Below are 14,569 nucleotides of genomic sequence, written 5' to 3' on the forward strand. Positions count from 1 at the left end.
GTCTAAAGAGGATAAAAGAAAAGAGTAAACAGAACATGTCACAGTACCAGCAGAATGCCACTAGATCATTATTTTCAACACTACCAGCTCTGTGCTGTCGGGAGATCTGGGCTTCCCTTCATCTCTGGCAAAACCAACAGCAGTAGCAATATTTGCCACTATCACTCATTAATATCTGCTGCCATTTATTGGTCAGCAATATCTGCTACCATTTGTCTCTCACCAATATCTCCACCCCGTGGTCCTCACTTGGGCTCTGCAGAATTCACAGCCCTCATGTGAACTGTCTGTACAATGATGCTGATGAGATCAGGAGCTCACATCAATCAGGAGCCAGGGTGTCCCCAAGCCTCAGTCAGTTCAGCTCATATATAGATTTGCCTCTCTGTATTCTGTACATTCTTGTATTTCTTGTATTATATAATCATTTTCTTTGCATATGCCCTATATTATGTATGTTTATGCATTGTGTGTCTATTATGTGTCATGTGTATTGAATTAGTTAAAAGAGCCATTCTTAGTAAAGGACACAAATTCTTTCTTGGGCCTCCAAAAGAATGCCTGTAACTGTGGAACACTTTCTGCCCATCCCCTCATACCATTTCCTCATAACCAATTTTGTCATTGACAACTTGTCAACAAGTTAACTGAGATCCAGGAAAGCTAAGGCCTTAGCCCCAGCCCCATGCTACCTGGTGAGGGGGCTAGAATTTTTATCCAATTGATCAGATGCTGATGCTGGGGCCTACACAATAACCAAGAACCAGTTCCTTCACTTAGAAAACCAGGAGCACCTTTAGGAATGGTCCTTCTATACAATAGGTGGTATCAGTGTTCACTCACTCACCTCACTGGCCAAGTCCCGCTTGGCTTTGGCAGCCAGGAAGGCCAAAGAGTCAAGGCTCAGCTCAAACCCTTTGGCTTTCTGGTTCTCCCAGCTGCTCTTGTACAGCTTCTATGGGGTCAGGCAAAAACAGAGTAGTCACACATAAGAAGGCCCCCAGACAATCCGAGCCACATTTGAGAAACACCCCAAACTCTGTCAGGGCCATACATGAGAAGCCCCCCAGATTCTATCAGAGTCTGAGCCCTGCCACCTGAACAAAATTGTCCTTCTTGTTCTGCCTCTAGGCCTCTTCAAACAAGCAGGAATTAGATACCATCACACTGGCTACACCCATCATCCTAGCAAATGTTCCCCACTCATTCCTTCCTTCCTCCCTGCCCTGTCTCCATTACCACTCCACACTCAAAGTTCTATCTATGAAAGACACCCCTCTATTTATGTGAGGGGCAGGCTAGCCTCTGGTGCTCTTTCTACCCCTTCCTTCAACTCACTTCTCAGATGGAGACTGCAAAGACCCAGGAGAGGAGGGGGAAACTCAAAAACATCTCCTTGAAGGACAGAGGGGGAAGGCCAGGTTCATGAAGACCTATGAGTCTCAGTCTAGAGAAACCAGACATACATAACAGCTTGATGAAACTTAACCTGCCAAACAGGGAGGAATGAGGATCCCCTTTATACTGCTGGGGAAATGCTGCTAAAACTGCACCCCTGGCAGAGACAGATCAAGATCCAAGGCAGGCAGGTGAGAGCTCTCAAAATCCCCTCCATCATCCCCTTACACTGTTTTTACCCCAACCCCAGAGTCATCACTGCTATCAGCCCTGCCACTGGTCAGCTACCAAGTGCCCACCAGCTCATCTCTGAAAGAGTACCCTGCCCACAGCTCTCTATTGGAAACATGCACATCCTAATGTGCTGTCCAGACATCATGATCATGGTGAATGCTGCTGGGTGTGCTGAGCCAGTCTTTCCCTGGTGTTTCGGATCCCCCCCCAGACTCCTCCCCTGTACTTTACCTCGCTGAGGTTGGCAGCATTGGCACGGGCCCGCAAAAACACTGGCTCGTCTTTGCTGATACTGTACTGATGGACAGACTGCTCATTCTCTGCTCGGTAGGCCACCTGTGGGTGAAAGTTCCAAGTCAGGACAGAGCCCTTCTTTCCTTTACAGAACCCAAAGGACTAGTCTCAGGCAAGTCAAGAGTTGAGAAGGCTGAAGGTAGCCAGGTCAGAATGTGGCAAGGAAGAACCAACAGGGAGATGCTGGGAAAAGTTGGAAACAAAGCTGAAACCCTGCCAAGGTTTCTGGCCTTACCTCTCCCCTTGACTGGCATCAGCCTTTTCTGGCTGCTCCCCTCTACACTGTCAACAGGCACAAAAATATCGAACACCAGAGGGCTCAGAGGAGCACAAATGTCCCCATGGGACAAAGAAGCACAGGGCTGAAAGGTGACTCAAAGGCCAGAGAATATGCTTTGCAGGCAGATTCAATCCTTCACAGTCCACCAGGTAACCCCTTCAAAGACAGGCACATACACTGCCTGCAGCATCTCGTCAGCCCTTGATGAATCCTAGCGCATTCACATATACTGACATCTAGAAAAGTGGGTCCAGAAAAGATAGCAGGTGTTGGGCATCATGTCTGTGGAAAGCTTCCTTCTCCGGTCCCCCAAACCCCTCTCTAGACCCCAGGCTGGGCTCCAAACACTGGCTTAACACTGGCTATCAGTCCTGGGGATAGGACCTTCTCTGCTGGGTGGGCCCAGGCACTTAGAAAAAAAAGCTCAGAAAGTTCCAGCCACTGTCTCTGTTAGACATGGAGATGTGAAAAATGTGATGGCATGGCCAGGAGCTGCCTCACATGTGTGTGTCTGCGAGGCAGCAAATGCACAGACCCCCAAGCAAGAATGTCCCTGCTTGAAGACAATCTTCCAGTGGCTCCAGAATTCTGGAGTGACACCATCCTAGCCCTAATGAATGTTAGAAGGAGAAAGAAGGAATGAGACCATGCTGATGGAAGATATTGGTTGTCATCTGGTCCTTAGAACCAGGGGTAGATGAGTAGGGGAGTATAAAGAGACCCTGAAAGCACTGGAAACCTGAAAAAGGCTGCGCTCAATCCAGCTGATTCCTGAATGGTGTCCAAACACCACCTGCAGCTGCCCATCAACCTCTTCTCACCTTGAACCTGTGGCCAGTGGGGATGGGGTGGTTCTGCACTCACCCCACTTTGCAGCTCCTGACTCCTCTTGGCATGCTCCATCTGGGAGCTGTCCGTCACACTGCTGAACTTCAGCTCATCCACCTTCTGCCTGTAGTTTTTCTGTTTCCAAAGAGAAGGGCCCAGAGAATTAACATTTACTGATCCCCACGGCATGACCCCCGCAAAAAAAACCTTCTTTTTGTGAGTCCAGTAGTTCTTACTGAGAATATTCCAACCAGTCTTGTAGATTAAACCAGACCACATGTACAAGACAGCTGGACTGGTAGGTTTGTTTCCACTATAAGAGTTATGATCTCCCCATTTCCTTAACCCAATGTGTCTAGGAGTATAAGGTGAAGGGGGGCATGCACCTACAATACAGTTGGAGCATGCACCAGGGCCCTAATCTCCCTCCCACCTCTATTTTTGTGACCCTGGACTCAGCCCTCCTCCCCATCTCTGAGGATAGGGAGACCAGCAAAGATGTCCTCCATGCAGGTATTCAAGAGTTTCTATGAGCATATAGGCAAGTGTCCTTGCCTATCCCTGTTACTAGGTTTGTTGTCAGAACCAAGGAGGATGCATATCTGCTCTACTGAAGGGACACATGTGGAAGGTAGAATGTCCATCATGGAGTTTTGGGTTTCAAGTCACCAAGGTCCTGAAACTCTCTGTCCCCCTTTCACAGCCCCAAAGGAATGGGCACAATTGTGAATGTGCCAGTTCTGTCCCTCTGCAGGAGTTCTGTGCTTCCCTGGGGGAGGGCCACTGGCTTTTCTATCAAGTCGCCAGAGCTAATGGGAAGGTGGGAGCTGAGAACAGAATGATGCACATGTCTGGAAAAATAAAAAATGATCCTCTCAAGCTATCAGTCAGAGGGTCTAGATACCATCTGAACCCCCAAATAAGGGTTAGAATAATAAATATATTGTCTCCTTAGACAATAGTCCCAAGAGATTTGTCCTTTACTAGTTTAAGCAAATTGAATATTAAAACTCTCTTGCTTTGGGGGGGGGATTGAGTCACACCCAGAGGTGCTAAGGGGTTACTCCTGGCTCTTCTCAGGAATAATTTCTGGCAAGTTCAGGGGACTATATGGCAATACCAGGTATCAAACCCAAGTCATCCATGTGCAAGGCAAATACCCTACCCACTGTACTATCTCTCCAGGCCCTGAATATTGAAATTCTTATAGTCCATAATAGAGGATGCTGAGAAGTATTCTATAATTGCGAATTCCTGGTCACTCCACATTTCAAATAAGTCCATTCAAAGTGATTATTGGGGAACCAAGAAATCCAATCTCTGAAGAACTCAGCAAGATTAGAAAGAAGACAAAGGCTTGGAGCCCTCCAGGAACTAACGTCCCAGAAGGAGCATTCCTAAGACCAGATGATCTCCTCACTGTACCTAAAACAATGCAGACAAATTTGCTCCACCTACATTTTAGTTGCTCTCAAAAAGTTAAGCAATCGAACCCTAAGGGTTGCTCCCTACCCATGCATTGTTTTTATTTATCATCCTACTTTTCATGCCTATGTCCCAGAAAGATAGTGCATGAAAAAAATAATAAACTTTAAGTGTGCTTTTGGGGTGCCATATTGCTTACTGGTCCAGAACTGGGACATTGAATCGAACATGAGAGAGAGCTTCCAGCTCTGAACTTACTTGAACCATAATTTGGTCTCATTTTTCTCCTATCTGACAAATAGGCCGAGAACATTGTCTACTCACATGGGACTGATGAAGCAATCTGTACATCATCCCCTCTAAAGAGGCCCAGGAAGGAGAGCAATGGTGACATAATTCCATCCTGCACTCCTCAGTAGGTGGCAGGTGGTACTCTTATCATCTGCATAAGCTATGCCAACTTGGCCTTCCTGGCCCCAATACAAGACTCCCCTTTGAAGAACCCAACAGAGCTCCTAAATAATTCCATTGCCTGTAAGATGTCCTTCAGCTGTCCCCCTCTGCCTCCTGACAGATATTTATGTGGCACAAAGCAAAGCACAGGCTCAGACACAGCCACAAGCATCTTCCAGGGGACCCTCCTCCACTTCCTCATTTGTGTGTGAGAAAGAGGACCAGGAGAGCTGAGCAACTTACCTGGGATCTGCCGTGAATCTAAGGCATAGGAGTAATGAGAAAGCTGAAATGCAAATACCAGACTGATTCTTAAAGAATCATTCCCTAACTCAACACATATACATGTACATGTGTGTGCACACATATACACACATAACTGTGATTTTGAAGAAGTTAGTCACCAGCACACTACACATACACACATGAATTTTTGTAATTCTGAGTCAGTCACCCAATACACCATACATACATACATTCACACACAAACTTCCCAAGTAATAGACTTGCTGACTAGATTGCAGCTCTTCTGAATAATTCTTTGAATATGACATAAAGGAAATGAACAGGCTTCCTATAAACATCTCTCTGGGAGATTTTAGGGTCTGGAAAGATCCCTTAGGAATGTCTACCTTTTGCTACAGAATGAACACACAAACACACAGTCATCTGAATTGCTCTCAAGAGTAGCCTGGGGTTAGGGAAGGAGTGATTAGAGGACAAGAACACTCTTGGCAGGACTTAGGAGCGGAGAACTATTAGAATCCAGAACTCTAGGTTCAGGTTACCTCGCTGACCAGCTGTCCAGCCTTCTTGGCCTGTTCCAAATTGAGGCTGCCCTCTGTCAGCCACCCAACACCTCTCATCCATGCCAGGTCTGCCTTGTACTGCAGCTGCAAGAGAGAAAGACCAGACTTTCATCAGACATCTCAGCACAGAGTGAGCAATGGAGAAAGGAGAGTTAGCATTTTTAGCATTTGTCTAATCAAATTTGTTTTTCTAAGAGATCTTGCTGCTCCCTACTCTTATAGAGTCAGGCAAATGCTGCTTGATGGTGAAGCCACAGAGCTCATGCTATAGTGTATCTTAGCACTAAAATACCCCAAATTGGAACATCTTACCAAAAAGAGGCTTTCTCAAACTATTTGACCTCAGAATTTTTGTCCACCAAATTCCAGAATTTCCAAGACTGACCTACTATTTTCAATGATTTCCTTCTGTACTGTTTGTTACTATCATATCTTGACTTTAACTTGGTGGGTGCTTCAGGCTTCCACTATCTTGTCTCTACCTCTTTCTATGACTAGATCAGTTTAGTCAAAACTGTCCTCCTATCTGAAGCTGTTACATCTCCAGAAATTCTTCCCAATCCTCTAGATTCTACAACTCACTCATGTGTGGATTCAAAGATTCTCCAAAAGTGTCACCATTCAACTGCAAGCGCAATATAGGGAAAATGGCACCACACCAGGGCTCACCTCACTCTGGAGTCCGGAGGCTTTCTTGGCCCACTGAGTCTTCATATCTTCGGGCAGCACAGTGTATTCATGCAGTTTTTCCCGGTATTCCAGGTCACTGGCCAGAGCCTGAGCCTTCTTTGCATGTCTGATGTTTACCATGTCCATGGGCAAGTGAAAATGGGTCTTACTCTCTTCAAAGCCTTTCTTGTACTCAACCTTAAAAGTAGCAAAACACTTTTACTGAAAGGTCCATGCATATTACTAGAGAGATACAGAGAGAATAAAAGTGTCTGCCATAGTGACAGGATTGGAGGACATAGGAGGGTAACTAGGGACATTGGTAGCATATACTGTACACTGGTGAAGAGAAGGGGATTGGAACATTGTATGACTAAAATTGATCTTTTAAAAAGTACCAAAATAAAGACCACTACATAAAATCTGCCTTTGCTAGAGTAATAAGAAAACAGAAGAAAGAATTAAAAACTTCTTATAACTCCTAAAAATAATTTATGTTCTCTGGGCAATGCCATTAATCTGGCAAAAAGGTATAGTCATGTCTTGGCTCTGGAAGGTGGTGGTATGGGAGAGCTATGGTTCCACACTACTTTGTTTCTGAAAGGAATTCTCCTACCAATTCTAAATCTTTTTTTATCTATCTGCTTCAAGAGGAAAAACCTTTCAGGTTTCTAACAGGCAAAGCAACCATGCATAGACTTCAGAACTCAACAAGTTCAAGTTCAAATCGCATGTGCCCTTTGCCTCTTTGAATGATCTCTAGAGTACCATGTCCTTTCTCTTTAGGGCTTATTTTCCTTGACAGATTATTGTGGCAAAGTTAATGCAGCGGTAGCTGAAACTGGTCTAATGCTGAGACCAGCATAACACAAACATTTATCTGTGTTGGCAATAAGGATGGAAACTCTCTCTGCTGACAGTAATGGTGGCAATTAGGATGGTGCTGAGACTGATAATGATACTTGGTGGTGATGACAGTGATGCGGATGGTGGTAAATAATGATGATGGCCAGGACCAGATTTATAATACAGTGAATAGAATATCTGCCTACCCAGCAACTTGACTGACCTGTGTTTGATCTCCAGAATACAATATAGTACCCCAAGCACCACCAGGAACAGTTCCTGAGTATAGTAGAGTCAGGAGTCATCTCTAAGCATCACCATGTGTGACACAAAATAAAACAGCAAAGAATAGTGGTGATAGTGATGAGGATGACTAATGATGGTGATGCATTATGGTAGGTGTCGTGGTGATGATAATTAGGATAATCATGATGACAGTAATTAGTGATGGTGGTGACAATAGCGATAGTTAATGATGGTGAGAGTAGTTATGGTAATAGTGATAATGGTGAATATTGATAGTCTTGCTAATGGTAGTAGTGATAATGATGATGGTAAATCAATGATGGTGATAGTGATAAAGGTTATAATTGGTGATGGTGGTGATGACAAAATACAATGATGTGAAAGGTATTATACTATAGAAGAAACAGTACAGGGCCAGTAAATCCAAATCCTATGTTCTGATTCTCTACTCTTCCACCATCACCACCGACTACTAGATGACTTCTTTGTCCAAGAGGATGGAGGGATAGTGTAGTGGGTATAGCACTTGCTTTGCATACAGCCAACCTAGATTTGGTCCCCAAAGCCATATGGTTAACAGCCCCACCAGGAGAAGCCCCTGAGTATAGACATGGCCTTCTCTCAGCAAAGAAATAATAATCTTGGTTCTGATTTCTCCAACTGCAAGTATGAAATGTCATTTTATTCTTTGTCTAAACTGAGTTCAATGCTCATTGTCTCTGGATGACTCATGACTTAGCACTTCATGAGGCTTGCTCTATATTCAAAGTAAGCCATGGTTCTTAATGATTTCTCCATAGTTTTATAGGCTGCATGACTGGAAAACAAAAAGCTGCTGTTAACACTGCAGTCATGTGACTGTACAGCAAAGCCTGAAGGCCATGACTCCTTTCTGCCTGTTAGGCACTGTAGGGAAGGCCATTAACTGCCAAATCTGTCCCTTCCAGTAGGACTCTAGTCTACAGTCTTTTAGTAATCTCTAGACAAAGGGTAATCTCTAGACATTAAGAGATTACATTAAGGCACGTATGTAAGTTTCAGAATTTTAAGTGGTTAGAATGTAGATAGATAGATAGATAGATAGATAGATAGATAGATAGATAGATAGATAGATAGATAGATAGATAGATAGATATACCAGTTATTTGCTAAGTATGTTTTCTCTTTGGGGCGGGGGCTGAGAGAGGGGTGCTAGTTTCCTAAGCAGTGCTCAGAAGATCCAAGAACTATTCCCAGCAATTTGACAATTCTTGGCCAACCAGACCTTATCTTTCAAAATTCTGGGTTTATCCAAGTGATACAGCACTGTTCTGTTGCCACCATGCTGGGCATCTTTAGAGCTACACCTTGCAGGGATAGGGGGCAAAGGAATATGCATCCAACTCAGAATCCAATTCAGGGGGCAAAAGAATATGCATACAACTCAGAATCCAATTCAGGGTGCAAGCAATCTATCTCTAACCTGAGCTCTGGCCCCTTGTTCACTAGTTTGAATATCAAGTGAATTGGAGCCTAAGGATTCATCTAGGACATCACCCAGATAAATAAGATGCTTACTGTCAGCAATAGCACATTGGTTAGGGTATTTGCCTTGCGTGTGGCTAACCTGGGATTGACACAGGTTCAATCCCCAGCATACCATATAGTCCCCCAAGCCTGCCAGAAGTTATTTCTGAGCACGGAGCCTAGGAGTAACCCCTGAGCACTGCCAGCTGTGACCCAAAATGAAAAAAATTTAGGATGGAGTGGAGCTGCAGCACAGTGGGTACAGCTCTTGCCTTGCAAGTGGCTGACCTAAGTTCCATCACCAGCATCCCATATGGTCCCCCAAACTGCCAGGAATGATTTCTGAGCACAGAGCCAGGTGTGACCCCTGAGTGCAGCTGGGTATGGCCCAAAATCAAAAACAAAAAGACAAAAAAAAAAAAAGGAAAAAAAGATGCTGATTGTCAAACTCTATAAGAAGACCTAAGCTCCATTACGAAGGAACCAATTATAGACTGTTCCTTCTTATACCCTATGCCTTGCAAAGTATCCTGAGCACAGTCTTGGCTGGGTAAAATCCCATCGAATAAACCAAGGTAGCCAGACATCTTTGTACCATGATCAGAAGATTCCGGTCACCCTTAGGGAAAACACTTCACATCTACTCTCAAAGAACAGGATGCTTTGGTGAGTAAAGAAAGTGAGCAAACAGCTCAGGTAAACTCCGAAAGCAGCTGTCAGCAGAAGTCAATACAAAGGTAGCTGTCTGGGTGGAAGCAGGCCCTGAAACAACTTCTAAAGCCACACAACACTCCAGAAAGGGTGGGAAGGAATGGAGTTTACCTCGCTGCTCATCTTGGCAACCTGCAGGGAGTGCAGAAGCTTCGAGTCTGGAGTTCCCACGACTTTGCCTTTTGTTTTCTCATACTCTTCTTTGTACTTAATCTTGAGAGAAGGAAGAAAGTCTGCCATGAGTGAAAGCAGCTTGGCACCTAAGGGGCTCTGGTTTTAACAAGAGTGAGGGGAACAATTCTGGGGGAAAAATAAGTAACACCTCCCAGCTTGTGCAAACCCAGAAAAAGATGAAAGTCCTGCCCTGTTTACAGTGTTTGCTGCCATTATTTTTATTTATTTATTTATTTTGGCGGGCCCATGACGTTTGATTGGAAGACTTAGAAGGCATTTCTGAGCTAATGAGAGGAAACCTACATTGCTAGCAAGCTCTCCCGAGGCCTTGGCAGCCAGCAGAGACATAGCATCCAGTTTCAGTTCAAATCCTCTTCCCTTCGTCTTCTCCCAGCCTTCTTTGTACTTAACCTGACAAACAGAAGCACAGGTGAGTAGGAGTTGAGAGATTTATCTCTGCCAAAAGTTAAAGAGAAATAAATGTACAAACAAGCAAAACAGAAGTGTTCCTCTTCACAGCTTTACAAACCAGAATCTTGGCTGAAAAGGCCCCCAATGACCATAGCACTGATGAATAAGGATCATGGACTCCTTGGGACAGTGGTGTGGAGACAGGATCCACAGAAGATTCAGATGGCCCAGAAGATCATGGGGTTTTGAGCAACTGGCAAACTATTTAGGTTGTAGTGGGCCACTACAAGATGATCATCTTCTCTCCCTCTCTCTCTATAACTCACTCTCTTTTCTTTCTCTCTCTCTCTCTCTCTCTCTCTCTCTCTCTCTCTCTCTCTCTCCCCCTTCTCTCTCCATCTCTTTCTTCTATCTCTTTTTTTCTCTTTCAGGATGGTTGTGACAATATATTGGCTTGCCTATAAATGGACCATAAACTGGTCCAGTATCACACAGAAATCAGGTACCACATTACCATGTGAATAATCTATTGCTTTGTGTCCTTTTCCTAAATTCCTGTCTACTCATCAACGAATATTCACATAGGGAAAACTCAGAGACAGGAAAGAGTTTATGTAGCTTGTATGAGTTAAAAATAACATTTCCACAGTCATGCCAAGTCAGCTCATGTTCCAGCTCCATAAACTCATTTTTTTCTCTGAAGAGATGCAAACCAATGCGTGAAAATTTATGGGTTCTATATAAAATAAGTAAATAAATTTATTCTTACATCGTTCTTGCACCTGATAACTCTCTTGTTCCTCAGGAGCTGTGTATGTTTGCATGTGTGTGTGTAAAGGCAATGAGAATTAAATGGTGGGGGGGGGCTAGCAAAAAGAGAAATAATACAACAAGTAGGGCACTTCCCTTGCACATAGCCGACCCAGTTTCAATCCCCAACACTCCATATAGATCCTGAGACCGACCAAGAGTAATCCTTGAGCAAGAACCAAGAATAAGCCCTGAGCTGGTTGTCACATGCCTCCCTCAAAAAAAAAGGTGTGAAATGGCTAATGTCCCAGTGAATGCTCCTGTATCACAGACAGCCATGACAATGCTTTCACACCTTTGATAAAATCCATTTGTTGGTGAACTTACTTTTTTGGTTTTGCCTCAATGCAATCCCCGCCTCACTCTCCCCATCTCCTGACTTACCTCACTGTAGAGCTCAGCATTGGTTCTGGCCTTCACTAGCTGAGGCACATCCTGTGGCAATGTGTAATTCAACTTATTTCTCTCATAGTCAGCACGGTAGTTCACCTGTTAAATTTAAAAAGAAGTTCAGAGATCCAGAGCAATAGTACAGTGGGTAAGGTTCTTGCCTTGCATGTGGCCAACCCACTTTCAATCCTCTGCATCCCATAAGGTCCCCAGAGCACTGTCAGGAGTGATTCCTGAGTGCAGAGCCAGGAATAACCCTGAGCATCAGTGGTGTGGCCCAAAAATAGAATAAAGAAAAAATAATTTTAAAAAATGCCCATAGAGGGTTAAGGTGCAAGGTTTTCAAAAAGACCAAAGAGAACTTTGAAGAGAATACATTTCTCTTTCCCCCTCCAATGCTGTTAATTGGGAGGAAATTTCTGAAAAGGGGCCTTTAGCAAAGGAAGCTTGCGATTATATGAGTGTTCTAAGTGAACAGATTAAAGATGTCAAACGAAAAGTAAAATGATGCAAATGTATCCTCAAAGGAAGAGCTGTGGGACAGTTCCTTATAGATGCCTCACCAACCCGCCTTTGAATCAACGGAGGAAATTTCTCTCTAATTTGTGACTGTGGTAAACAAGGTGCCCAGCACTAGAGAGATCCTCAGAGAGTAATAACCAAACTCCTGCCTATAGGGCACAAGAGGCCTCTTCCATGACCACAAAGAGCCAGCCAGACAGTTGGTGTGAGATTCCCACAGAAGATACAGCCTCTCCTCACATACCATCTCAGCTCTAAATCGAGCCAGAACCTGACAGAGCCTAGCACAGCTGCTCTGTCCTATGGCATTCGTTAGACAAGGGACATGAGATTCTTCAGTAACAGAGTCTAGGACTACTTGGTAAACAGGATAAAGCACCCATTTGCTCCACAAACAATTTGTGAGAAAAGGAGAGATCTAGGGGAACTCTCAGAATGTTAAAAGACACCTTAGTCACAAAGCGTGAACCTTGGGTTCTAAGTCAAGCAAGCTATAAATGAAGTTACATCATTTGAGAGATGTGAACACTGACTGCTACTTGGATATTGATATTTCAGGACAGAGAGATAATATATGAGGTAAAGCATTTACCATGGAAGCATCCAATTCTTGTTCAATCCCTGGCACTGCAGATGGTCCTCCACCAGGAGTGCTGTCTGAGCAGAGCCAGGAATAAACTCAGCACTATTGGGTATGGCTCTCAAAAAACCCAAACAAATACTTACTGTGTTTTATGTGATATGATAAAATGAAGTTAAATAAGTTGTTTTAGATTACCTCAAGACTCAGGCTATACTATCTCTAGATTACATTATAGCATAATGGTATTTTCTCTATTGAGAGGCCATAATTGGTGATACTCAGGGGATAGTCCTGGTTTCGCACTCAGGAATCACTCCTGGAAATGCTCAGAGGACCATATGAGATTCCAAGGATTAAACCTGGGTCAGCTGCATGTAAGGCAAGCACTCTTCCCACTGTTCTATCTCTTCAGCTCCATTAAATTAGCTCTAAAATAATATGGATCAGTGGGAAATGGATAAGGAGACACATGAAGCCAGATTGGCTGTGAACTTAGACCCTCTAAGCTAGGAGATGGGTCTGAGGAATCTTTGTTATACTGTTCTAAGCTGGGTGATGAATGTGGGGTCTTCGTTGTTGTTGTGCCTACTTTCAACTGTATCCAAAGGGGCAGGATCATTTCAAAGGTGCTAGCCACACCCCAGTGGAAGGGAGGTACTTGGGGAACCAGCTATCCAGAAGTTGCAGAGCTATCCAGGTCCCCGGGGATATCTGGGCAGGGGCAGGCCACTTACATGACTCAGCTGCTGGGCATTAATTTTGGCTTGAAGGATCTGTGGTGTGTTTGTCACAGAGCTGAACTTGAGCTTGTCAATGCTTTGCCTGTAGTTGGCCTGGGGACAGAGGTGCAGGAACATGTCACTTGCTCTACACTTGGACTAGCTCTCCTCCTCCCACCACACCAAACAGTCACAATTCTCAAAAAAGAATGTGATTACAATGAGAGACTCACAGATACCCAGCAAAGAGAGGGCAGAGGAACAGACCCAGGGAACATTGAGCAAGCATCAGGGAGGTTCCAGTGCCCCCTGGTCTCCAGAATGGGAGCTTTTAAATCACAGTGACAACAGCTCTCTACTGTGCCTGAAGGGGGCCTAAAACACTGACCATACCAAGAGTTGGCCAGGTCATAGCATGGTGGACACTTGGGCAGAGGTGTAGGCTGGCATGCTGTGGGGGGGGCAGGGAGTGGTATGGCATTTGGATGCAGACACACTATTAATATCCCAACTTCTGGAAATCCCTGGAATATCCCAGATCCTGGTAATGTTCCCCAGGAAAAGCAAGTCCTTTGTAATAAAACAAGTTGTGGTCCAATACCTATTGTGCTTTTTCTACATGTGTTTCATACTTGAAAGGAAGAGGGTTTGGGGTTTGGAAGGGTTAGGCTTTGGTTTGAGGGCTGGAATTCAAACCCATGTGTCTGCCATAGGGCTCTCAGCTGACACACTACACTTCTGTTTGCCAAAGTCACTGTGCTCGGAAATGCTGTGATTTGAAAGATGTGCTAGGTGTTTCCCATCATCAGAACCAACATTGTTTAGTATTCCTGGAACAAACCAATGAGTTATAAATGAACTTGGAGAACAGGCTCTAGAAGTGTTCTGATGATATGATAGGCCACAGAAAATTTTGTTTAATTTGAAGATAAATAGCAACACTGCTTTGTGTTTTTTATTTAATAATTCCAGGAGAACAGATTTAACACATTTGGATCTTTGGTTGTAGGATGTGTTGGGAAAATTAGAAAAATACAACACAACGTTTTTCAATGTCAACTACTAATGAGGTCAGAGTATAGTAGCATTCTAATGCATTAATTCAGAAGGAAAATTATGATCTCAGAAACATCTCCTATAATTTCAAACTATGTAAGATAAAACTGCCCTATCCTCTCAATTTAGTACCATTTTACTTGCTCATTCCTAATTCACAAACTTAAAAGTCAAAATCAAAAACTCTCTTCACTGTTAAAGAACA

The 14,569-nt window shown here is 44.0% G+C and overlaps 1 protein-coding gene across 3 annotated transcripts in view; it reads right to left on the bottom strand.

Moving 5' to 3' along the window:
- The window catches only part of NRAP (nebulin related anchoring protein), a 73,627-nt gene that overhangs the window by 36,802 nt on the left and 22,256 nt on the right, over positions 1–14,569 (bottom strand). For 2 of the 3 annotated variants that reach the window (XM_049764401.1, XM_049764400.1), the window contains 9 exons: positions 13,324–13,422; positions 11,479–11,583; positions 10,177–10,284; positions 9,811–9,912; positions 6,391–6,588; positions 5,701–5,805; positions 3,071–3,169; positions 1,864–1,968; positions 848–955 (listed from right to left, as the gene is read on the bottom strand). In XM_049764401.1, coding sequence (XP_049620358.1) covers positions 848–955; positions 1,864–1,968; positions 3,071–3,169; positions 5,701–5,805; positions 6,391–6,588; positions 9,811–9,912; positions 10,177–10,284; positions 11,479–11,583; positions 13,324–13,422 — 1,029 coding nt within the window. The remainder of the gene's footprint in view (positions 1–847; positions 956–1,863; positions 1,969–3,070; positions 3,170–5,700; positions 5,806–6,390; positions 6,589–9,810; positions 9,913–10,176; positions 10,285–11,478; positions 11,584–13,323; positions 13,423–14,569) is intronic. The other variant, XM_049764402.1, reaches the window with a different exon arrangement.

This window comes from Suncus etruscus, chromosome 17 (assembly GCF_024139225.1).
Source record: "Suncus etruscus isolate mSunEtr1 chromosome 17, mSunEtr1.pri.cur, whole genome shotgun sequence".
Classification (NCBI taxonomy): domain Eukaryota; kingdom Metazoa; phylum Chordata; class Mammalia; order Eulipotyphla; family Soricidae; genus Suncus; species Suncus etruscus.